Below are 24,476 nucleotides of genomic sequence, written 5' to 3' on the forward strand. Positions count from 1 at the left end.
GGGTGGGGCTTGCAGCCAGTGCACTCCCAGCCCCACTCCCGGGCACCTACCTGTGAATCCAGGTTGTTGCCTCTCTATCATAGGCAGCAGTGCGGGGGAGCTGGTCTGTGAGGGGAGCCAGTTTTAAAAACCAGATCACCTCCCATGCTGCTGAGATACAGAGACAGCAGTGTGGGATGGCAGCAGCCCCTGTCCACAGGGAGCTCAGACTCCCACAGACAGAGACTGCTTTGCAGCAATCTTCCCTGCCCCTGGCCCCTTGCTGCTGCCTCTATCACTACAGGGGGGCTCCCCTCAGCAAGGGGGGAGTGGGTGGGACGCTGACTTGAAAGCCAGCTCCCCGTGTGTATTGGCTCCAGCCTGCCCCCCTCATCCTACCCATTGCTGTCTCTGTATCAGAGGCAGCAGCATGTGGGGGCAAGCAGATCCTGTGTTCGTGGGGAGTCAGCTTTTAAGCCAGCTCCTCACAGGCACCAACTCTTGCTCCTACCCCTTGCTGTCTCCAATATAGAGGCAGCAAGGGCAGGGGGAATGCATGAAGCCGACTATACAATTAACTGATTAGCCTAGTGTTATCAGTTAATCTTGTTGACTACAGGTTGATATTCCTACCTTACACCTTTGGACATAAAGAAGCACCATTATCCCCATTATACAGAGGCACAAACCCTCAAAGGTATTTAGGCACTGCCAAAGAAACTCAAAGATTTGCCTAAGGCCACCTTCCCACATCTGGTTTCTCTGGTCTTACAAGCAGGAAGCATTCAGCTGAATTGAAAATGCAGTACTTCTCCTATTAATCCATTAGCTCCATGTAAAGTGGCCTGACACTTAAGCTGAATGGATCAAGGCACCTGGCTCAGCTGCTAGGTGGCACAGAATGGTCAACCTAAATAGTGATGAATAGGAAAGGCAATTGATTAAAAGCTGGAGGAGATGCACATAGCAAGCACAGCAGAAAGTACATGTGCGCGCACGTACATGTTATTGATGGATGGAGAGTATTACTCAAACTGGAAGGAGAAAAAGATATTTATTTTAAGTTACACCAAGTTCCATTTCCAGTTTTTTACTTGAAGCAATTTCACTGGAGCTCTTTCTGGAAAGGATCATATGACTTACAGAAAAAGCAGCAAATAATTTGCAATATTTTGATTATAAAGTCATCAGTGTCAGCAAAACACTCCAAAGCGTGCATCGCTACTTCTTCTGTGGTTGTGACAGTCTTGTACTAACAGATTAGGGTATTATTCCAACAGGACACAGACAGCCTACTGTCATTTTATTTTAACAAAAATCCTAGGTGAGATCCTTATTGAATTTTTGATTTCTTCCTGCTGCAAGGCAAATGAAGGTTAGATGTAGAGTACACTACTTACAGCCATCTTGACCTTGCTTTGGAAACACTGACAATATTATACTCAAAGAGATTGGTGGATTTTATTGGTCAAGGAGGATACATTAACATTTTTATTGTGATAAATAATCCTTTTGATTTTATGGGCATAGGTGATTTTACATAATAGCTATGATTAATGTACAATGCTCAAAAAGACATGGAATGATACTGTTCAAGTAGAATGTTATGGGGAAATACATGGATCTGTTTTACCTATATGAAATGGGAAAGTTATTTTAATTTCAGTTTATATTTGATTCATGATAGGTTTCTAGTAAGTGCTTTCCAAGCACTTAGCCCAGATCAATATTTATGAAAACTTACTACAGAATGCTGCTGACTTTTATTTTGTAGGCCAAAATTGAATAGAGTTACCCACTTACACTGCTACATATAATTAATTAAATCAGATTATAGAATTACAGTAAAATTACTCAAGAAAAATAACTTAATTTCTGAGGAATAGATGGTAACACATCTCTTTACTCTCCTACACTCCCAACTTGATGGGGAAGGAGACAAACTATTACACTCAGTAATCATGAGATCAAAACACTTTGATTATTTGCATGAATATGAACGTACATATATATCCTCCTTTCTACCTCCTCACTTTACACAGAGGAATCTCTCCTTGAGTTTTTACAGAAGTTCCATGCCCTTTTTCTGTAATAAGCTTTGATGCTTAATTGCCTGCCAGAGCTATTCTAGTGGCGCACAAACAATTCATAAAGTACTCGTATGCTTATTCCTTCCAAATGCTCTACTATGTAATCTTAGTCTTCAGGTTCTTCATAATGGGCATAGCCACTAGCATAGGTCCTTCCTAAATTCAAATTACTGAATACATCTGTGGCCTCTGTTTCAGAATCTTTCCCTCCCTCCTCGTCTTCCTCATCATCATCTTCTGCTTCATCCTCTTCATAGTCATCATCATGGTCACCTGCATTTCCATCCTTGCCAGATGAGAGGTTCTTCCAGTAGGCATCATAGCCAGAAGCTCCATCTGCCTCTTCACCTCCTGTCTGCCGGCCAAACTTCAGGGAGCGGGCTGTGAATAGACAAAGAGTTAAATTCTTATTTTTCAGCCTCTGTCATAAGTGGGGCATTAGACATTTCTTCATCTACCATTCTTCTTCACCATCTACTCAAGAGTACATGACCAGCAAACAGCCCAGGACTATAATGATCAGTCTCTTGAGAAACTTCAACTGGTTTTTTTCCAAGTTTAATCCTTCAAGTCAGCGCCTATAACAGACCCTTTTCCTGTGCTCCCCATTCAAAATGTCTTACCTCCAGAGCTGGTCATACATACAATAATTGTACCAGATATTCTGTTTATTATCTAAACTTTTCAGGACCCCAACTTTGGCTGTAGAGCACATTTTTCGCACTAAAATAAATATTATGTATTTTATATACAGATACATAGCACCTAAGATAATGTGTGCTTTTATGGATAAATTGTTTTGGGTAAGCAGACTCATCTCGGTATCTTCTAATGCAGGGGTGGGGAACCTCAGGTCTGGGGGGGCCAGATGCAGCCCCAGCTTGCCTGAATCTGGCCCCTGAGGCTCAGGGCTCCCCAACATCATTGGGGAGCCTGCAGTAGTACCATACCCCCCCCCCCCACCTCCTGCCCGCTGCCCCATCATGGGACTGGAGTACACAAAATATACTAGACCGAGCTCCCCAAGGCTCTGGAGTGCAAGAAGAATGTGGGGAGTGTCTTTCTGCTTCTCAGTTAGGGGCCACGTCAGTGAGGGTTTGTTGGTTTGGGGTTTTTTACTTCTCACTTGTGTGCGGCCCCCGACTGATTCTTCTGTGGGTCAGCAGCCCCAACCCAAAAAAAGTTTCCCTCTCCTGTTCCAATGAATTGCAGCATGCTATTGCTTGAGGGTGAAGTAAGAAGTGACAGAGGGGAAGTAAACGGTGACCATGGGTGCTTCTTCCTTAGTTCCAAACTTGAAAGTAAGACTCAAATTCATACCCTTGTCAATATCCAGGGTACAAATAGTGGCTCTGATGAAGGGGTTGTGGACTCTGAACTGCAGTACAAGGACCTCTCACTACAAATGCCACAAACCATTATAAGCAGTGGTGGGCAACCTGTGGCCCAGGGGCTGCATGCAGCCCATTGGGATTCTGTGTGTGGCCTATGAGATACAGTAAAACTCCATTAGTTCAGCATCCAACGCTCCAGCACTCTGATGGTCCGGCACCATCGGGAACCTAGAAGTGCTGGGGCAGCCGGACAGGCTTCCCCCATTCAGCTGCTGCTGAAACTGACCAGCAGCTGAATCGGGGAAGCCGGGAGCAGAGCAGCTGGGGTGCTTTTATGCGGGACCAACCCAGAAGCACCCCAGCTGCTCTTGGGGACGCCTGGGGCAGAGCAGCTGGAGTGCTGCCGGGTTGGTCCCGCAGCGCCGAGGGACGGCACTACGGGACCAACCCGGCAGGACCCCAGCTGCTCCACCCCAGGCGTCCCCAAGTCAGCCGCTGCTGAAACAGATCAGCGGCTGACTTCAGGAAGCCCAGGGCAGAGCTGCTCTGCCCTGGGCTTCCTAGAATCAGCCTGATCGGTTTCAGCAGCAGCTGAATCGGGGATGCCTGGGGCGGAGCAGCTGGGGTCCTGCCGGGTTGGTCCCGTAGTGCCGTCCCTCGGCGCTGCGGGACCAACCCGGCAGCACTCCAGCTGCTCTGCCCCAGGTGTCCCCAAGAGCAGCTGGGGTGCTGCTGGGTTGGTCCCATAGCGCCACCCTTCGGCGCTGCAGGACCAACCCAGCAGCACCCCAGCTGCTCTGCTGTGGGCATCCCCGATTCAGCTGCTGCTGAAACTGACCAGCAGTGGCTGAATCAGGGACGCCTGGGGCAGAGCTGGACTATCAGAAGGGGGGGCTATGAGGGATCTGGGGTGGCATCCCCTTCCACCCCACTCCAGCCCCCTCATAGCCCCCCCTTCCGATGGTGCGGTGCATGCTGACTATAGCAGAGTGCGCGCTCTACAACCAATCACAGCATTGCTACAGTTCAGTCGGCACACCCTGCAAACTCTAGGTACGTAAGTGCAGTTGGCAAAACTATCGTCTTGGGAGACCATCTTGGTTACGACAATCTTGTGGCCCAGTGAGATGAAAGAAGGCAGCTCATGGGGACTACTCACTACCTTAGGTTACCCATCGCTGTTCTAAAGCAGCCAAGAACATCAATGTTCTCTTACGTGTAAACACCCCCATCCAGCCACCAATGGCATCACATGCTGCCAGTTTAAAAACAGGAACATTACATTTTCAAACGCAGAAAATAAGACACCTATTAAATTGACTTGATAAGTCACAGAAGCAGCATTTGTTCCATTAGCCTTTCAAAGGCAACCTTACTTGACATGCTCAGATCCTTTGTCGCCTGAGTTTCATGCCCACATTTAGGACAAGGAGGCTCTTTCCCCTTTTCTTGCTTAAAAACCTTGCTTCGGGTGTGATCATCACAGAAACAAGCCTGAAGGGTGAAAAGGAGCACAATGAAAAGGGTGGTCATAACAACATCGTACTCTTCAGCAACCAGCAGGCAAAAATTTAAAAACGTGAAATTTCTCAAAGCACCAGTGAAGTCTGGATGAGATTAAAATGTAATTAGTTCTTTCTGTAGTGAGGCAGGAGTTCGTGTACAATCTACCTACCATTTGCGTCAGTGCTAGACAACGTTCCGATGCTTTCTAGGGAGGGGAAACCAGGAGATTGCCGGAACTGGGGAAAAGAGGATGTTGAAAAAGCAAGATCCTCAAGCACTGCCCTGTCTTTGAAGGGGTCAGCCAACAGGCAGGCCCCAGGGAAGAGCTGGGCCGAGTTAGTGGAAGCACTTTGACAGACCTTGGCTACATGGACACTGGGTTAGTCTTAACAAGTTAAAACTAAACTAAACTTCGAATGTCTGTCATGCAGTACAGTGTGTGCATTGTCCTGCTAAACTGAACCTCTCCTTGCCACAGTCAGTTTGTCATTAAAACAAGGCACCAGCGTGAATTACTACTTGTTAAGTACCAACCATGTGCTCAGCACTGTCCAACACACCTCAAAAAAGACAGTTCCTGCTCTGAACTATGAGGCACACGTAGTAAGAACAGGAAACTGAGAGAATGGGGTGGATTAGATTGATGTTGCTGATTTAAATGGTCTCCCTAATGAAAAATGTGGGTCTGGAAGGTATATTTGATGTAAGACTTTAGGAATGATCCAAAGGAGGAAAACAAAGGACTGGCATACTGGAATTAGAGTATCCTACGTTCAGTGCAGAGGAAGCAGAACTGAAGATGGTATGAAAGTCATAGAAGGAAACAAATGAGAACAAAACATTAAAAGATGCTGGGGGGGAGAGGAGGGAGGAGGCAATGGGAAATGATACTAAAGGAGATCAGAGATGCCGGTCAAAATGGAGTCATGTAGCAAGAATGAGAAATTTAAAACTTAAATGCTTGGCAACAGGGCACCAAGAGAGACAGAAGAAGGGAGTGATGAGGTTTGAACAATGGGGAAATCATTTTAGCAGTTGTTACCAGCTTAACAGTTAGATGGACCAAGAGGAAACAACATAGGATCTGGGAATCCAAAGAGAAGGCTAGAGAATCAAAACAGGAAATGAATGAGGCATAGACTGGTATTTGGCCCATACCTCATATAGAAGGTATGAATTTTCTATATGTTGAAGAGGGAGATGTGAGAAGACTTGGTATCAAAAGGACATGTGAGAAGGAGGAATCAAAAACTCATAACTATTTTAAGTATCTGTATTTCTACCTTGCAACGCAGGCATGAATGCTGTCCAAGCCGATTACAGGAAACACCTGATGAAAAAAATGGATAACATCAATCTTTGAAAATGAAAGGTAACTTGGGGCTCTCTTCTTCTACTTTATACATTCAGATCAGCTCTCCAGCTCCATGAATAGCCTAAAATCACCAGCTTCACTAGACAAAATGGAAAGGTGTAATACAGGGAAATCTACATTTAGGCAATATTATATTATTTGAAAGGACCCTTCATTTCGCAGATCAACAGCTTCCAAAACTTCCCAACTATAGCTCTGAACATAGAGTATAAAAGTAGCTTATTTTGTAGTTTTGAAGTCCTTATGATAAGTGTACTTTGCTACAATGGTCCCTTACTCCCTTCAAAACAATTTGTTTTGAAGTTCAACCATTTTTACGTTCTCCATCTTTACAAACATATTTGGGTTTGAACAAACTGTGGTTTCAGTACAATGCTTCTTTTTGCCTTGTTTAAAAAAAAAAAACCTCAGATGAGAGCTGTATAGTAATTTTAAATAGAATGTGAGGTAATTTGAAAAGGATTTAACGATGCTAAGCAACTTGCAAAGCTGAGTTGCAAAGAATTGTCTACCATGTATTTATTAAAATAATGCCTCATTACATATATTAACATATACAATCCAGAGTAATTTTATTGATAACAAATACACAAGTAGCTAGGTCACCTTAATATTTTCATTAACGAGTAGTCCTGTGGCACCTTAGGGCATGTCTATACTAGGACATTTTTTTTGAAATAATTTATTTTGAAATAAGTATTTCGAAATACAAGGAAGTCTTGAAATGATTACATTATTATCATTATTATTATTATTATTAATAATGTGAACATGCTACCTCAACTAGGAAGCATTGGGCAGTAATTACTCTGAATGACTCTGGGGAGTAGTTATTTCAAAATAGCAGCAGTGGAGAATCCACATTATCTCTAATTTGGAATAACTATTTAGAAATAAGCATTATTCCTCGTGGAAAGCAGGAATTATTATTTTGAAATAACAAGCTTGGTAGTTATTTTAAAATAAGGGGAGTTATTTCAAAATAACTCCTAGTGTAGACCAGAGCTCACAGACTAACAAAAATATATAGTATAATTAGCTTTCGTGCATAAAACCCACTTCATCAGATGAGCTGGAGTGGAAAGAACAGAATTCAAGATATGATAGCAAAAGAAGGACCTGTTAATTAACACAGGTCCTACAATTGACAGCAAAAGAAGTACCTGTTATATATAACTTGGTTTCTGTTATTTCCATTCCAATTCATCTAATGAAGTGGGTCTTACCCACAAAAACTCATGATACTATGTATTTTTGTTAATCTCTAAGGTGCCACAAGTCTACTTGTTTTTAGTGATACAGATTAACAAAGCTACCCCTCTGAGACTTAATATTTTCATGCTGTTTTTATCTCCACAAGAGGGAGTACTGTAGGATTTTATACTAAATGAGACTTGTTGGATAAAGAATGCATAAGCACGCACAGCTTTTTTTGAACCTTTACAAACATTTTAGCATGTGCACTGTTTATAATCAAAGTTCCATCTCACTCTCATTCAACCATGTGAACAAGCTTTTAAAGCTTCAGAAATGGACAGCAGGGATTCTTCCTTTTGTGAAAGCTGAGCAGGGTAGGGAGTTCTGTCATATTCAAAGGGATGGCACTGTGAATAATAATTAGTACCTTAAAAGTATTTCCAAGAGGTAGTCAGCACTTTTAAATGTTTTTTTAAGAGCTATGTTTTATATTTCAGCCCCTTTCACAGCAAGGGCGGGATTGGTCATATCTGTTTGAAAATATTTAAAGTTAATGTAAAACTATATTTTATAATCTCACTATCACACATGGTCCATCTTTCTACTAAGACTACCCTGCACTATGCAATGTTTAAACATGGGGTAACACTTGTAAAGTAACTTCTTCACTCACTGTAATTCACAGCTGTGAATTAAGAGTCAGCCCATCAAGAGGAAATTATCCCTTTTGAGCAGCAGTTGCTGCTCCATTAATGCTTCACAGGAAGGCATTCTGGCAGGACATAAAGGAGAGCTAATCAAGGCTCAGGCAACAGTTGGCAGGGGGGAAAAGGCATGAGAGATGAAAAGGAGAGGAAAGACTTTTAGAAACATAGATTATAAAATTTAAAATAGGAATATTTTGATTCATGAGCTACCATAGAAGCCAAGAGCTCAGTAGATTCAAAAAAGGACTGGGCATTTATATGGACAATAGAAACGTAGAGTCATGACAGTAAGCATTTAAAGAGGGAAGAGGGGAAAGCAAAACTAAACACAACCAACTTTTGAAAGCAATATAAACTCTCCTGTGTTGGACATAAACCATCCCCTAATTAACAAGAAGAAAATTATACTATGGACAGTGTATTATTGTATGGACATACATGCCTAATACCAGTTGTTTTTCATCTTCCTCTGGAACAGTTGGAATTGACTATGGCTGGATACTGGACTAGCCAGACCACTAGTTTGATTTGCTATTACAATTCCTCTGTTCTTTGTAAGGTTTCAAATCTATCTGAGGTTTAAGTTTCTCCTACATGACTTTATGGCTGTACTAGAGTCCCCCTTTCTCTCCCCCCTCCCCCTCACCTCGCTTATGGATATCAAAATGAGATAGATTGTACTTTCTTGTTCTTTGATCTGTGTGTTAAGGTATGTGGTGTTAAAATATGAATTTTGATCCTTTTGCCATATATAAGTCCTGATCCAAGGCCCGTTTGACTTTGGGCTTTGGACAAAAATACACATTACCTACTCTCTCATCCTTCTGGCACTCCTCTTCATACTTTCATCTGTGCTGTATCCTACACAATAGACCAACTGCCTGACTGAAATCCCTCCTCAAAACTCACTGCCTCAGATGCTAACCCACACTGATAAAAAATATTGTCCTCCATTCAGAGTTCCATCTGAACCACAAGGAATCTACGCAAGTGCAGCCATGCTAGAGCGAGCCAATGCTCTTTCTAAGGGACAGACAAGAAAAACTCCTGTTGTCTAACAAGCTAGGATAACCACACTCCCACACGGTACAAGTGAAAAAGCAGGCCATTATTTACCACCTAAGCAGGTGTTCTTACACAGTAGGAAGAAGTGAATCTGTTAACATTAGGGAAAGGGGCTTTAAGTGGGTAACTTACATTTAAATGTCTCGGCCTCCAAAACTTGGCAGCTGGCTTGGTGCTCAAACTGATCATCTTCACAGAGGAAATTATGACAAAAAGAGCAGCTGAATATTCTGCCTCCTGCAAGATTTATCAAGACAAACAGGGGGAGGGGGAGAAAACAAGCATGAGGGTTTTAAAAAAAACTTTCCCCTCATGCAATTTAGGCAGCTTTACATGGGTTTGACAAAGAATAAATTTTCCCATCTGTCACAAAACACTTAAGAAGAAAATCCTAAATTCAACATTGTCCATCTGGCATAACATTGAAAAATACTACATATTATTGGGACATAGGATTGCATAAAAGTGATGCAAGGAACACTGTCATTTTATTCTTATAACATTTTGGTTGATTATGGCTGAAAGATCATGATTAAAACCTTTTTTGGGGGGAAGGGGGGAGGACAAACTATCCCTTTTCCATGCTTACCATCCACTCCCCAAAATATACATTTTGGTTGAAATATACAATAGGAAGTCCACAATTAGAGACTGGTATGGTTTGATCAAGCAGCTGGGTACCAAGAGAAACAAAACACCTCTTCCAGTGCAAGGAAAGGAGTAAGAATACTGAAGAAACAGCTGGGCTAGGTCTACACTGGCATGATTTTCCGAAAATGCTTTTAACGGAAAAGTTTTCCATTAAAAGCATTTTCGGAAAAGCACGCTAGATTGCTTTTGCGGAAAAGCATCCTGCCACTTTTTGCGGAAAAGCGTCCGTGGCCAATCTAGATGCGGTTTTCCGCAAAAAAGCCCCGATCGCCATTTTCGCGATCGGGGCTTTTTTGCGGAAAACACTACTGTGCTGTTTACACTGGCCCTTTTGCGCAAAAGTCTTTTGGAAAAATACTTTTGCCCAAATGGGAGCAACATAGTATTTCCGGAAAATCACCGACGATCTTACATGAGATCGTCAGTGCTTTTGCGGAAATTCAAGCGGCCAGTGTAGACAGCTGACAAGTTTTTCTGCAAAACCAGATGATTTTGCGGAAAAACTTGCCAGTCTAGACACAGCCCTGATGTTTACACAACCTATTGGATGATATAATTACATAAGGCTCTCAGACACTAAGGTGAGACATTTTTTATAAATGTTTTAGTAGATTACCTAAGTAATCCTGAGCAGTGTTCCCTGGAAGCTGTATGCTTGTGCTTCCTCTCAGGAGGAGATTTAAATGCCACATAACTGGTTAGCAAAGCACCTACAGCTAGTTTTTTTGTTTCAACTGCTGGTGCACACTCACACATGCCTCAGTGCACATAAAAAAAGATTAGAGGGAACACTGCCCCTGTGTTGTAACCCCATTTTAAACTCAGATTACCTATGTGCTCTTGACCATGTAATTTCAATTCTATCTCAGTTTACCCATTTATAAAATGGGGACGCTGGGTAACTAGCTAGTGGGTGTGCTGTGTAAATGAGTTAATATTTGTGGAGTGCTTTGAAGATGTAAAATGTGGCATCAAATGTTATAATAATCTAGACCACTGGTTCTCAATCTATTTATCATGGTGGGCTACCTGTTGAGAACCACGGTACTCCCCACTCAGAGACCCCACCACAAATAGGACCAAGAGTGGAGTCCCGCTGCACACAGAGCCAGACAGCCAGGATCTGCACCCTGAATTTTTTTTTAGCACATGGGTAGGCTGCAGCTAGTGCTAAATGGGCCACAGTGGGCTGCAGGTTGATCTAGACACTGCAAGTTAAAAATCTAGGCTTTTTTATCATTCAAATTTAAGCAACTTACCGTGATCCCAGACACCTCTTTCACATTCAATGCATTCTGCATCTGCAAGAGGGCAGATACAAGCATGCGTGCTGAGACACTTCCTACCATGGCAGATCCAAGCTTCACAGAAATCACAGATTGCACCCTGCAAGCACAGAAAGACATCATCTTGGAACATCTATCAAATCTAAAGAGAAATTCTGCTTCTGTACTCTAGCATGTGCCCATATTCACTTGGGCTATCAAGGGGTTCATTACACTTCAGGGGCACAGTTTGAGGGGAAGTGAAGTTAAGGTACAATATCTATTTCTCTTTTACACCCAATAGCCAGAAACGTACCCAGATTCTAATCAAGTCCTTTCAATATTCACCTCATGTTCTTGGCATTCCCATCTGCAGAACTTAATATTATCAACTGTACCTTAGTTTTACTGTTTTTCCCCTTTAATAGCTTGAATCTTATGTATGAAAAATAGTTTCCTCCCCTATAATTTATGGATATGCTCTTGCTGACATATAAAAGATTGTTCTAGTCAAAATACAATTTTATCAAATCAAAGGCCACTCAAGCTATTCTTATAGTGTAAATCAACTATTTAGATTTTAAAACAAACTCTACATTAGAACTCTTAGCTCCTCAGAGAAGTCATATAACTTACACAAAATAAAACAAAATAAGTTCCAGTGTGGAAAATCAGGCTCACAGAGTTAACAGATTCAATGAAAAATGTGTTGCATGTAAGGAACCGAATTATTTTACTATACCAAACAGTCCACCACCTAAAGGAAGCAGCTACAGGAATATCTTTACATTAATTTTTCACACACTAGTCCCATTCCCGTAAATTTTAATTTTGTACAAGTTTCTTAGGCAATATTCACATCTACAAGGAATACTTTTGGTATTTCAAAGGATCAATAAGTTACTGATTTGCAGACTCATAACGGTAAATAAAATTATTTATGGTTAAGTACTGTTCTTAGTGACTGCAGTCTAAAATAAATATATCTCCATTAGCTTCAATGGCATAAATCTAGATTTGTACCATTTTAATGAAGAGTGGAATATGCCCTTTAATCATTTAGGCCCCAACCCTGTACATAGGTAACTATATTTATGTGAATAATCCCATTGAGCCAAACCAGCTGATGGGAGGGCGGAAGAGTAGGAGGGGAAAAGGGGGCAGTTGCCACAGAAGTTGGTGATTCAAAGAGGTGTGGTTCCTGTCGCCATGGCTGCTACTATGGAAGGGGCAGTGCCAGGAGCCTTTAAATAGCTGCTGGAGCGTAGCATGGCACAATCCAGGTGGCTCTTCAGACTGCCTGCAGAGCACTGCGGTCCGTCCGGTGCTGAGGGCCAGCTTCTGTCAGTCCCAGCCCTTCTGTCTGAGTGCAGAGCTGCCCCCCCATCCAGGGGGCACCTTGCCCAGCGGCCTTATGTGAGGGTAGACTTCCCTGCATTGAGTTTATTGAGGCTATCCAGGAACGTATGTAAAGATACTCAAGTGCAAAAGTGTTCGCAGTCTCTACACTTTAAAAAAGGTATTTATTTAAGTTTCTAGTTTTATGGGAAAGTATTTTATTATAGTGCAATGAGCAGAATATCAGAATAGTCTGATATTATTCTATTAAATAATAAAAGCCCAAGATCAGAAGGGATTATTATAATTCTGTAGTCTGATCTGTGTAACCCAACCCATAAAATTTTTGAAGAACTCTGCACGTTGCTTTCTTATTCCAAAAGATAACATGTTTTTGTATACATACCACCATTGCAAGGCCAGTACTATACACGCCAGCATGTTTTATAACACAGTCTGAAGACTTCATCATACATTTTGTTTTTCCTATTAACCCAAAACAACAACAAATTATGTAGAGTCAAAACAGCTTAGAGTGAATAACAGTATAACAGCAGTCAAAAATATGAAATTTAAGTAGTTAGTTAAGAACATAAAAGGCAAAACATGTGAAACAAAACAACATGAAACAGACTATCCCACATCTCTCTCTGATCCTCTAGGAAAAAACTGATCAGCTATTTTTCTTATCCATTTAGGCCCAAATCTTTATCACCTTACTTCTGAAATTGTAAATTCTATAGGACAGGGCCCGTGTCTGAATAGGTTTTGTAGCCTTCTGAGCAATTGTCAACACATCATGAATCACATAAAAATTAAAAGAACGTTATTTAGACTGCAGAGTCAAACAATCAACACTTTTACCACTCAATAACAGTTACCATAATGTAATTAAAATTAACATCCTTATAGTGCAAAAATACCAAAACATGCCAGCACAGTAACCTTTAACTTTAAAAAAATGAGAACTCTGGTTAGATGAAAATTAAAGAGAGCCCTCACAAGGGTAAAATACCTGCAAGTTGCATGAAGACCATTTAAAACACCATAATGGAGGCTCAGATTAAATGTATAACGCTAATCAAAAAAGACAAGTGGAGGACCAAAATCATTCTAAACTTCAGAGTAATGAAGGCCATTAGAGGGGAAGGAAAATCCTCTACAATCTGGAAGTCAAACCCTCATGTGGAAAATAGGAAGAAGCACAAACTCTGGCAAGTAGAACATCCAAGTATAATTAAGGCAGGCCTAGAAAAAATTTGACAAAACTAACCATAATATTTTGTTTTAACTATATAACTCAGGAGAATTTCTTGGGACAAGAAAGCAAAAGGCATGCTTCCAACCTTCAGGCTTTCTCCCTACATAATTTTGAAGGCCTGCTACAAACAGTGAAAGTGTTAAAACTTCTTTTAAAAGGCTTAATGTTTTAAGAGAAATTTTTAGGCAGTCTAAATAATAAGAATCAAACCACAGAGCACTAACATGTTTTATGGCAAGTAGAAAATATATATTAAAAAATGAAAGCTTGTTAATTCAGGAAAGCAAAGCAATTAATTTCAAAGCGTAAATCATGTTTAGCTCCCCCATCATCTCACCTTTTAAGCAAGCATCAGTGCAAATAAGATTTAATACCTGATCTAAAGTCCCATACTGTCAATGGGAGTCTTTCCACTGACTTGAAAGGGCTACGAAGCAGACCTTATATGCACGTAACTATGGTGGTAACCAGGTATACAACATAAATCTACAGGGCAAACAAATTATCACTGACTGATAATAGTAAGAAAATCTGTGGTGACAGTGTCCTAAAAGATTAAGAATTTCCTAATTAAAAGAGTAGCAGCTGTTTGGCAGTCTTTTTAAACTTCGCTCTCAGCAGCAAGCAATCCCACTGTCACTGATTCAGAGACAGAGAGAGAGAGAGAGAGAGAGAATGTAAACCAAAGGGCTAAATATATTTTTAAACCATAAATGAAAGACCCAAACCAAGGGCTAAAATCCTCATGAAGTTATTCATGTGCATGAGAGTTTGTACAATCAATCCTCACGGGGGGGGGGGGGGGGGGGGGGGGGGGGGGGGGGTTGTTTCTCAGCTGGGCAAATAGGCACAGCCATATGAAATCAGCTGAGGATCACAGCTGTAGTTTAAATACAGAGATTTTATTTAACACCACAAAAGGAATGCAGGGTAAAGGGAAAAACTGTATTTTCCTTTGTCAGTTACACTTACCACAGTGTGCACAAATAGGCAATTTTTGAACAGAACTACAAAAGTAGCAAAAGGCTCTATTCTTCTGTCGTCTTGTCATATGAAAGAAATCAAAACAAAGCATTAAACAAAATCTTTAAAAGTAAAATAAGTTAGAATGCTGAAGAAAAATAAACATAGTTACCTTTGGCACTTATCACATTCCTGTGAAATGTAAATGATAAATAGTTATTTGATTTCTTCCCATGTAAAACAGTGTACACTTTTTGTAATGATTCTGATATAGTTTGATGAGGTAATCAATAGACATATGTATGTTAAAACATTTACTCTTCTTAAAGTCCAATATTCATGATATAAATAAATTACCACATAAGTAAAAAAGAATGACTTTTTAATCTAATGCAGTCAACATAACTATCATTATAATGTATGTTAAAACATTTACTCTTCTTAAAGTCCAATATTCATGATATAAATAAATTACCACATAAGTAAAAAAGAATGACTTTTTAATCTAATGCAGTCAACATAACTATCATTATAACAGAAATTTATCAGAGGTAGTTTTCATTATTTTTACCATTGAAGCATTACAAGGGTGTTTAGCTAAATCTATGTTGCCCCTTGAAGCTCTTATCTGCTTTTCACGTTCTCGACGATTTTCAGCCTTCTTGCGTGCACCAGTCTTCTTTTTGGGCATTTTGTCTTTTTCTGTTAGAAAAAGACAACAACAAAAATATAGACACACACATTTTACACATAAGGAAGTATTAATTAATCATCTGTGTTCATGCCCTTTTCTATTATATCAGCATCATCTACTTCCACTCATTCCTTTCTCTGAAAGCTCCATTCCTTCATCTTTCTATGTAATTTAAGGGCCCAACCCGGAAACACTTAACTTGAAGTTTGAAGATTTTAAATGGGGCACTCTGTATTGACTTCTGTGCTTGGTAGTATTTGCAATATAATCTATCTGTAAAATGGCGATTGTTTTTTGTAGTTGTTGCTTTAATTTCCCCTCTTGTCTTATTAATGGATCACACAAAGTTTATTTTCTCTCTTTCACCTCTCTCTCTCCCTTCAAATCTAAACACAACTGGTTATTTTACTCAGTCAAAGAGCATTGCTCTTAACCGCAAAAGTCAGAGTGTTCCAGCAATGCAAACTTAGCACTTCACAAACAATTAGAGAGATATGACTTGATTATGATAATAGCCATCCTGGGTCACACCAATGATCTATCTAGCCAAGTATACTTCCAACAGGAGCCAGTGTTAGATCACTTAATGATTGCCTGTTGTGTTCATTCACTCTGAGGCATCTATCTCGTTATTCAGTCCCAGCTTCTGAGGCAGTTAGAAGCTAAGAGCTTGTCTAAGCTTAAAACGTTACAGAGGTGCGGCTGCACCAGTGCTGCAATGTCAGCATAGGTAATCCAGCTTTCCCAAGAGGTGGTAGCTAGGTTGATGGAAGAATTGGGTAAAGAAAAATGTTGTTTTCTCAGGGTTCCCCTCTTATCTTCCCCTCCAATGGAGAAAGCAATATATTGTCTAGTCCAGATATTACAATTTGTTTTTTGATCATTCATATGAATCAGTTTGTCCACCTTTTAGCATTGCACACCATGCTTAAATTGTATGAGAGTGTCATAGTTTGTATTCAAAATTGCATTGTTGAACTTCCTGCTGGCAACTGCTATCCTTCTGGAGTGCAACATTTATGACACTTAGAGCCCAATATCAGACTGTAAACCAATTTTCATGCTACTTTAATACTGATTTAGCAATAAGAACTTTAATGCTTGGTATTTATACATACCTTGTCATTGTTTATTTCAATTCTGAAACACTGAAGTAGCAATTTTAATGAAAAACTTTACATTTCAAAAATAATTGAGTACACTGATGGTGTAAATGCTTAAGATGTGATTTTTTTTTTAAAAAAAAGAAGCTTCACTAAACAAAACAAAATGTGGTACGGGTTTCTTTTACGAAAGGTACCATATCAAATAACACTTCAAACACTATGCAATAAATAAACTCCATTATTTTGTGCAGATATAGTTCTCTTCAAATGATGATCTCAAAATATTTTACAACCATTAATTAATCCTCAGCATTGGTCTGATGTGTCACTCTCATTTTGCAGAAGGGGTAAGATCAAGCTCAGAGAGATGAAGTGAATTGCCAAAAATACACAGGAAATTTGTAACAGACCTGGATGCAGAATATATGAAACCTAGCTCCTGATGCCATACTCTAACTATATTCTCTCATTGTTAATTCTATACTGGCCAGAGGGACTTTACATTACTGTTAACCCATGATGATATAATGGCTGTAATGACTAGTTGTAACAAACTGCACAACTGAGTCTCTGCGAGATAAAAGCATGCATCCTCCACCAAAGAAACAAATGTTTTCCAAATGAGTTCAAACATTAACACTAGGAGTAGGCTGTCTTTATCACCTAGATTCATATGCATGAAAAATTATACATGCACATCAGTAAGCTACCTGATACACAGAAGGCAGGTGAAATACTAGAACTTTTATTACAATGAATGACAGGGGATGGATCACTTGATAACTTGTTCTGTTCAAAAGCTTCAGAGGGGTAGCCGAGTTACTCTGTAACTGAAAAAACTTAAAAAAAAACAACTAATAGTCTTGCAGCACCTTACTGACTAACAAAATATGTAGATGGTATCATGAGCTTTCGTGGTCCCAACCCACTTCTTCCGATGAATGGAGTTCATTCCCTCTGGGGCACCTGGCATTGAACACTGTCAGAAGATGGGATACCGGGCTAGATGGTCCTTTGATCTGAGCCACTATGGCCTGTTCTTATATTCTTACAAGATGTAATAATTATATTAATCATTTTGTATGAAATTTTATATGCTAATCGTTGCCACTGTTACCATTATTTGGTATTTATATTATGCAGTACAATGACTGTGCATTTTTTATTATTTACCTATCACACTGCTTTCTATCAGGGTACCTAGTCTCTCTCATCATAATGTATATAATGTTCTACCAGTTTTGATTTCCCGGATGTCTTGCTCTTTATGGGCTCAATTCTTTAGGTTTTACTCAGGCAAGACTCCCAAGAGCCTTTTAAACACCAGCCAAATTTCCGGCTGCCTCCCCTTAAAATGAATGGCACAACTCTTATACTGCATTGGCTGCCTATTTCAACACAGTATACAGCAATTAGATGTCAATAAAGAATGTTTTTTTACTGCTCCTACCTTTTCTTTATTGTTATTAAATCAAAATTGCAGGTAACTGTTTGAGGCACACATTCAAGTAGTTTTATGGTTTGATTTATGTTAGCAATGTTCCATCTAACAAAAATGCAGCACATTTTTGTTGCTGATTTATTTTAGGCTTGGCATTTTATCTACGCCCAAACGTTAATGACCTCTTTGAAAGCTGGTGTCACTCATCCCAGAAAATCTTGCTTGTTAAAGTTCAACAGAACAACTAAATCATCAGCTGCTACTAGCATGATTTAGAAATAGCCAAGTTATCTAGAAGTGCTGTAAATTTATCACTTATACAAGATGTCTAGTACTGGAAGTCTTCAAACAGTAAACTTTCCATGCAGGACTTGTGAGAGTGTCTTGTTTAAGGTCGAGCATATATTGTAGGTGCTAAAAGAGAATTTTAATAGTTTTGGAAATAAGTGAGAAACCAGGGCAGATTTTATGATTTACTGGTCTCTAAGAGATATGCCTTAATCATGACTTATCACTCCTCCCCTCATCTCCCTGTTTTCGGGAGAGATCAATTGCCAACCCTCCAAGATTGGCTACAAGTCTATCAGAATGTAGATTGATCTCCCAGTGACTACTGAAAGCAATCGGGGAGATTTTTAATAAGCTGCTAAAAATGCAGTTGGTGGCACAACAGTGCTAAAGTAGGTTCTGTACCTTTCCTGGCTCTGCGTGTCTCCCAGAAGCGGTCGTCATGTCCAATGCTTAGGCACTGGGGTGACCCAGATTTCTCTACACTTTGTCCCCACCCTGCACTGCCTACTCAGCTCCCATTGATCAGGAACCACTGTCAGTGGGAGCTGTAGATGTGGTGTCTGTGGGTGGGGGCAGTGCACAGAGCCTAGGAACTGAGGGGACATGGTGGTCACTTATCAGAACTGCCAAAGGTAAGCACCACCCGGTAAGCATGGATCCATCCTCTCCTGCATCCCAACCCTCTGCCCCAACCTGCACACAAACTTCCTCCCAGAGCCCACATCTCAGAGCACCTCATGCACCCTCCTGTGACCCAAACTCTTCATCCTCAGCCTTACTTCAGAGCTCAACATCCCCTTGCAGCTAGAGCCCACACTTCAGCCTACAGCCCATTCCCACACTCCAAACTTTTCAGACCAACCCCTAAGCCCACCCACCCCGTATGAGTGATGAGGGAGGGAAAGAGTGAGCAAGGGAGGACAGAGTGGTGCAGGGCAAGGGTGTTTGGTGTTATGTGATTAGAAAGTTGGTAACCCTAGATCAGGGTTTCCCAACCTATGGGTTGGGACCCAAATATGGGTCACCATTACATTTCAAAAGGGTCGCCAAGTGTCTCCCCAGGTGGCTCTGCCTCCTCCCCCATTTTTGAATTTCCTTGGGTCACCAAGTCTTCCTGAATTGTCAAAATAGATCCCCATCTGGAAAAGGCTGGGGATCAAGCTGCCCTAGATCAAGCAGAAATACCTCTCCTCAGTGGCCTTAACAGCTCAAAGCAGGATCTTTAGATTCAGCTAGGACTGCCAATCTTGGTTGGATGTACTCCTGAGGTTTCATCACATAACAAACGCTTTAATTAAAAAAATAATCTTTAATTGCTAGAGGGTTGGCAAACCTAGATGCAGCCTTAGTGGCATTCCCAGAAGCCAAGTCCTCACACAAGGCTGATTCCTTGGAATCCAGCCCGTGGTTTAAACTACTAAAAGCAAGTACTACAGACCAGCACCCACTTCCAGTTTCATGACCTGCCTCCCCAGCTCAGGGGGGCATAACGGTGCAATGAACCACCACAGTCCCTCTCTTTTTCAGGAGTCGCAACGCGGGCACTGGACAAACCAATGAGAAGGGAGGCGGTGGCTGCTGATTTGCCCCGATTCTACGCCCGGGGCCCGTAGCTCCCGGGAGCAGTTGCAGGTACCTTCCAGGACAGGCGTGGGGGAAGCATGAGCTGCCCCCTCCCCCCGCCGAACGTTGGGACACACCTAGAACGCTGAAGAGCCCAGCGTTCTGCCCGCCCCTGTTCATCAGGAGCAGCTGGCAGCCCGGCGCCTCCAGCCCCCAGCTGCTTCTCACCTGCTGGCTCCGCTCCTGCGGCGGCCTCTCCCCTGCGCGGCGCGGCGCGAGTGAGTGCGCGGAAGCCGGAACCGGTCCCTCCTTCGCCGCTCTCGGCTTCACACACAGCCGCTCGCTGCACGGTCTCGGAGGTTCCGGGCGGCAGCAGCGGCAGCTAGATCCCGGATCCCTGCTCCAGCGCTAGAGTGGCCGCCACGAGGCGCCCATTCCCTGCAGCCCGCCGCGGAGCGGCATCGCTGTGCAAAGCGCGCTGGCGCTTTGGAGACTGGACTCCGAGCGGACAAGCGGGGGGCAATGCGCTGTGTAAAAAATGCCCCAGCTGGCGTGTGGCATCCCGTCGCTGGGTGCTCAAACGTGGTGGGTGCTGGGGCCACCGTGACCTTGCACCGCTCCAGCTCCCAACTAGAGAGCGTGGCTCCGGTGTCTGAAAAGTGACACGCCACCGTGGATAAATAATACATCCCGTACAAGATACAAGACTAATGGAGGCCAGTGAGTCCATCAGAGCAATCGCCTCTGATCAACTTTGCCCCTGGAAATAAAACTAGACTGCAGGATTTGTGAAATGTTTGCTTTCAGCGATAGAATAAGCCATATTGAGTCAGACAAGGGTACATCTAGCCCAGTAGCCTGCTTCCCAGTAGAGGCCAATGCCAAGAACCCCAGAGGAAATGAACAGAACATTGTTGCCCTGGTGATCCATCCCTTGTTGCCCATTCCCAGCTTTTGGCAAACAGAGGCTAGGGACCCCATCCCCACTTGAAATATAAGCAAAGCCAGTAGCTGTTTGAGCTCCTAGTGTGCACATTTGTATGTTTAAATCCGATGTAAGAACTTGTATATTATTATAGAGAGAGAAAGTACCTCTGGACATTTAAGGATTGGGGAGCTCGCTACTGGAAAGAGTGGACAGCCCAACCAGAGCAGGTACAAGTAAAACATGAGTGATGTGACGTAATGTGATAATCAGAACATTCTGTCTGATGTACATATTCTTTTTAAAAACTTAAAAAGAACAAATAGTCTAGCACAATGGTCCCCAACCTTTTGGGGCTGCTGGGCGCCCGGGGGCGGGACCACTCACATGCTGGCCACCGGGGGGCGGGGCTGCGCCCAAGCCCGGGGGTGGGGCCACCCATACGCCGCACTCCTGGGGCCGGCGCTGGCGCCAGCACCGCTCCTGTGCCACACGCCCAGGGGCGGGGCCACTCATACACCGCGCGCCTGGGACCGGCACAGCCTATGCACCGTGCACCTGGGGGCGGGTTTGCTCATGTGCCACACGCCCAGGGCTGGCCCCGATCACTCACCGGGCGCACAGAAATGACCACGTTGGGGACCACTGGTCTAGCAGCACTTTAAAGACTACCAAAACATGTAGATCAGTGGTCCCTAACCTTTTTGTGACCAATAGCACATTCATGTTTTCAGAAGAGTGTGACAGACACCAACAAAAAAAGGTGTCAAATGTGAAATTGAAGGCTATTTTCATATTAAATGTGAATTGGGTAAATTTGATAGAAACTTAATTTAATTGAATAATTTTTATTTTAATGATATTGTAATTCATTTGTAAACAAAATTCTGCATTAATAAAAGGGGAGGGATGTCCAAATGTTGAGCAAAAAAAGCACCCCTCCCCCCCCAAAAAAAATCATGGCACCTTTAAATTTCACACTCCCTTCCACATGGCAGGGGAAAAATGTCCCAAGTGGCTTTCCAGCTGAGAAACTGAAAATACCAGACATTTTACTGGGGAGGGATGGCAGGGGGTGTCAGGCCAGGGGTTTGGATTGTGCCTCAGGGCAGGGGATTGGGGTGCAGAGTCTGGGAGGAGAGTTCTGTGGGTGAAGCTATCGGAGTGGGAGTGGCTGGGGGGCCGGACACTTACCAGCGAGACGCACTGCTCTCCTGTTTCTCCCACAGGAGCTGCCTGGCCATGAGCTTGGGGATTGGTAGGTTCCCGCAGCTGCCATTGTCCAGGTCCGGCCAATGGGCTTGTGCGGTGGGGAGGAAGCGGCCATGAGGGACCCTCCCCTGCTGGCTCGCAGCTCCTGCACCACAAAGGGCCCTGCCCTGGCTGTTTTGCATTGGGAGAGGGGGGGCTGTTGCTGCCTTGCAGCCGGACCTGACCAGTGTGGGGTTTGCTCCGGCTACTGAAGCGCCTGTGCGGGCTGCCTGCTGTGGTGGGGGCGGGGCTCAAGCCTCCAATGCGCCGCGTTGGGCTCCCTTGCGGGCCCCAGGCTGCCGACCCTGCTCTAAGCAGGGGTGAATGTGAATAGTTTTAAAATGCCGGCGCGGGCGCACATAAATGTTGGGGACCACGGATGTAGATGGTATCATGAGCTTTTGCGGGCACAGCCCACTTCTTCAGATGGGGTGAACTCAACCCATGGCTACTCTCCCCAAGCCCGGGGTTCACCTGCCATCCATGTCCATTTTATCTATAGGCATAGGTGCTACCACACCCCCTGCCTAGAACTAATACCAACAACCCAAATGCATGGTTTCCACAGACAGTACCCCCACTATAAAAATTGTTCCAGCACCACACAGGTAGGCATATCTTATCCCAGCTCCCTTTACCTCTGAGGTTGACCCGATTCTCTAGCAGTCTCTGCCTCCCTCTTCCCTGACCTTCAGGGATTGTCCATTTATCCACTCAAAGTCCTTTGTTCCAGTTTTACCGGTTTGTTTCATGCTGGGAAACACCTGCCACCAAGTTAGGCTGTTGAGCTGAGGATGGTGGGAGGTAAAACTTCAAAGCAAATGACACCTGCATTGTCTTTTAAGTATTGATAAATGGTGGCTAGCTGAAGCTATTATCCCATTTCCTGCTTAGGTGCTTGAATTAATCTCCTATAATCAGGTAGCAAACCACACAGAAACAGACAGATGGAACATATAATATTCATAAAATATGCCAGGCAGCCCCAGTCTTTTGTATTTGTTCTGGTATTATTCCATGTTTGTGCTCATGTTTTTGTAGAAGTCCTAATATTCACTTAAAGATGTTTCATTATCAAATTAATATGTTCTACAAAACTGAAGGTGAAGAGAAAAACTGGTAGTACTTTTATGATGTAATTATGAGCCTTTGTGATGGTACTTCTCTCCTGGTTAGGATAATAATGAATTAACAGAACATATATAATATGTTTTGTCAGTACTGCTTCTCTTAAATAAGTTGTCTTTCAAGATACTTGTTTTATTCCCTAGGTCAGTGGTGGGCAACCTTCTGCCCACAGCCACATGTATCCCCCTGGGGTTCCACCTGTGGCGTACAGCCCCTCTATCTGGTCCCCTCCCCTATGTGCCTCTCACCCACTGGAGCAGTGGAGCCCTGCACTTCATACTCCTGCCCTCTCTCCCAGAGCTTGAACAACTATAATCAGATGTTTTGTGGTATTTAAGCTCTGGGAGGAACGGGGAAAGAACGCGAATCAGCGGATTCATGACTCTCCAAAAAGTGCTGGAGGGCAGGCAAGGAGTAGGAAGTGTGGGGTTCCAATGCCTCTGTGCGTAAGAGGCGTGGGGGAAGAGGACAGATGGGGTGAGTGGGCTGCAGATGGAGTCCCAGTGGATTGAGGACTGCAGGTTACACACCACTAGTTTCAATCATGCAATCCACTGAGACAAAGGAGGGCCACTCATGCAGTTCACTCACTAGTCTTGGTTGCCCATCACTGCCCTGCATGCTTTGATGATTCTGTTTATTAGTGCTGTGAGCTTAACCTCCAGGACCAGGTCCAACATTAAATAATGCAGCTAAGCTCACAGTGAAGTTAATGAGAGTTTGGCCTCAGTGAGGAATATAAGGTTACACGCTCATTGGGTCAAATCATGGCTCTACTGGAATAGTGGCAAAACTTTTGACTTCACTGGGGTGAACATTTCACCCATTGTATCTACCCCAAGTTGTGGTATCAAGTTTACTTCCTTGGCTTTCCCTCAAGGAAAGCACTGACTCAATATGTTGGTGTAAACAAAATCATTACCATCTAGTAACCATCTAGTCAGATATTGCTGTTGTGTGCAGAAAGAGGAGTATAAAAGTAAAAAAATATAAAAACTGCTTATAGCTTGGGTTATGTATGATTTAAATTAGTAACTTGATCAGGGATTAAATTTCTGTGCTACTACCACAAGAGACTGATGCCTTTGTAAGCTTCCTTTAGATCTGCATCATTCATAGTTATTGTTATCGGTATCATTACTATTTGTATTCTAGTTGTGCTCACAATATCTGCACATGCAGAAAAGCAATCAGGATAAATAACAACATTTGCCAAAAATAATCTGGTCTGTTCCAGAAAAAATATACAGATCAAATTATCCATTTTCAGAACACAATGGGGATGCTAAATCAAATCAGATGTTATCTTTGCATAGGTGTCTTGGCAAAACAGCTATTGTACTCAC

General features: G+C 42.6%; 1 protein-coding gene and 1 long non-coding RNA gene across 2 annotated transcripts in view; one reads left to right on the forward strand and one right to left on the reverse strand.

Annotated features, from left to right (window-relative positions):
- Positions 1-1,014: 1,014 nt before the first annotated feature.
- On the reverse strand, positions 1,015-20,263 carry ZNF330 (zinc finger protein 330). The gene is made up of 10 exons (XM_006121623.4): positions 20,055-20,263; positions 15,303-15,433; positions 14,904-14,923; positions 14,741-14,811; positions 12,914-12,993; positions 11,164-11,290; positions 9,386-9,490; positions 6,193-6,239; positions 4,780-4,897; positions 1,015-2,450 (listed from the first exon to the last, which is right to left on the reverse strand). Exons 2-10 carry the CDS (start codon positions 15,420-15,422, stop codon positions 2,176-2,178), a joined length of 963 nt encoding a protein of 320 aa, XP_006121685.2. The 5' UTR covers positions 15,423-15,433; positions 20,055-20,263; the 3' UTR covers positions 1,015-2,175.
- Positions 6,198-24,476, forward strand: part of LOC112545545 (uncharacterized) — a 35,477-nt gene continuing 17,198 nt past the window's right edge. Inside the window, exons 1-3 of the long non-coding RNA XR_012904127.1 lie at positions 6,198-6,281; positions 19,791-19,895; positions 20,906-20,981. This is a non-coding gene — a long non-coding RNA (uncharacterized LOC112545545). The remainder of the gene's footprint in view (positions 6,282-19,790; positions 19,896-20,905; positions 20,982-24,476) is intronic.

The sequence above is a fragment of the Pelodiscus sinensis genome, chromosome 5 (genome assembly GCF_049634645.1).
Source record: "Pelodiscus sinensis isolate JC-2024 chromosome 5, ASM4963464v1, whole genome shotgun sequence".
In the NCBI taxonomy this organism is placed as follows: Eukaryota; Metazoa; Chordata; order Testudines; family Trionychidae; genus Pelodiscus; species Pelodiscus sinensis.

What these genes read in the sequence shown, in the direction of transcription:
- ZNF330 (XM_006121623.4), bottom strand. Translation starts at nt 15,422, where the DNA reads ATGCCCAAAAAGAAGACTGGTGCACGCAAGAAGGCTGAAAATCGTCGA. An exon ending in ACCCTTGTAATGCTTCAATG is followed by an intron (nt 14,924 to 15,302) that starts GTAAAAATAATG and finishes TACATTTCACAG; the next exon opens with GAATGTGATAAGTGCCAAAG. An exon ending in AAGAGGTGTCTGGGATCACG is followed by an intron (nt 9,491 to 11,163) that starts GTAAGTTGCTTA and finishes TAAATCTTGCAG; the next exon opens with GAGGCAGAATATTCAGCTGC.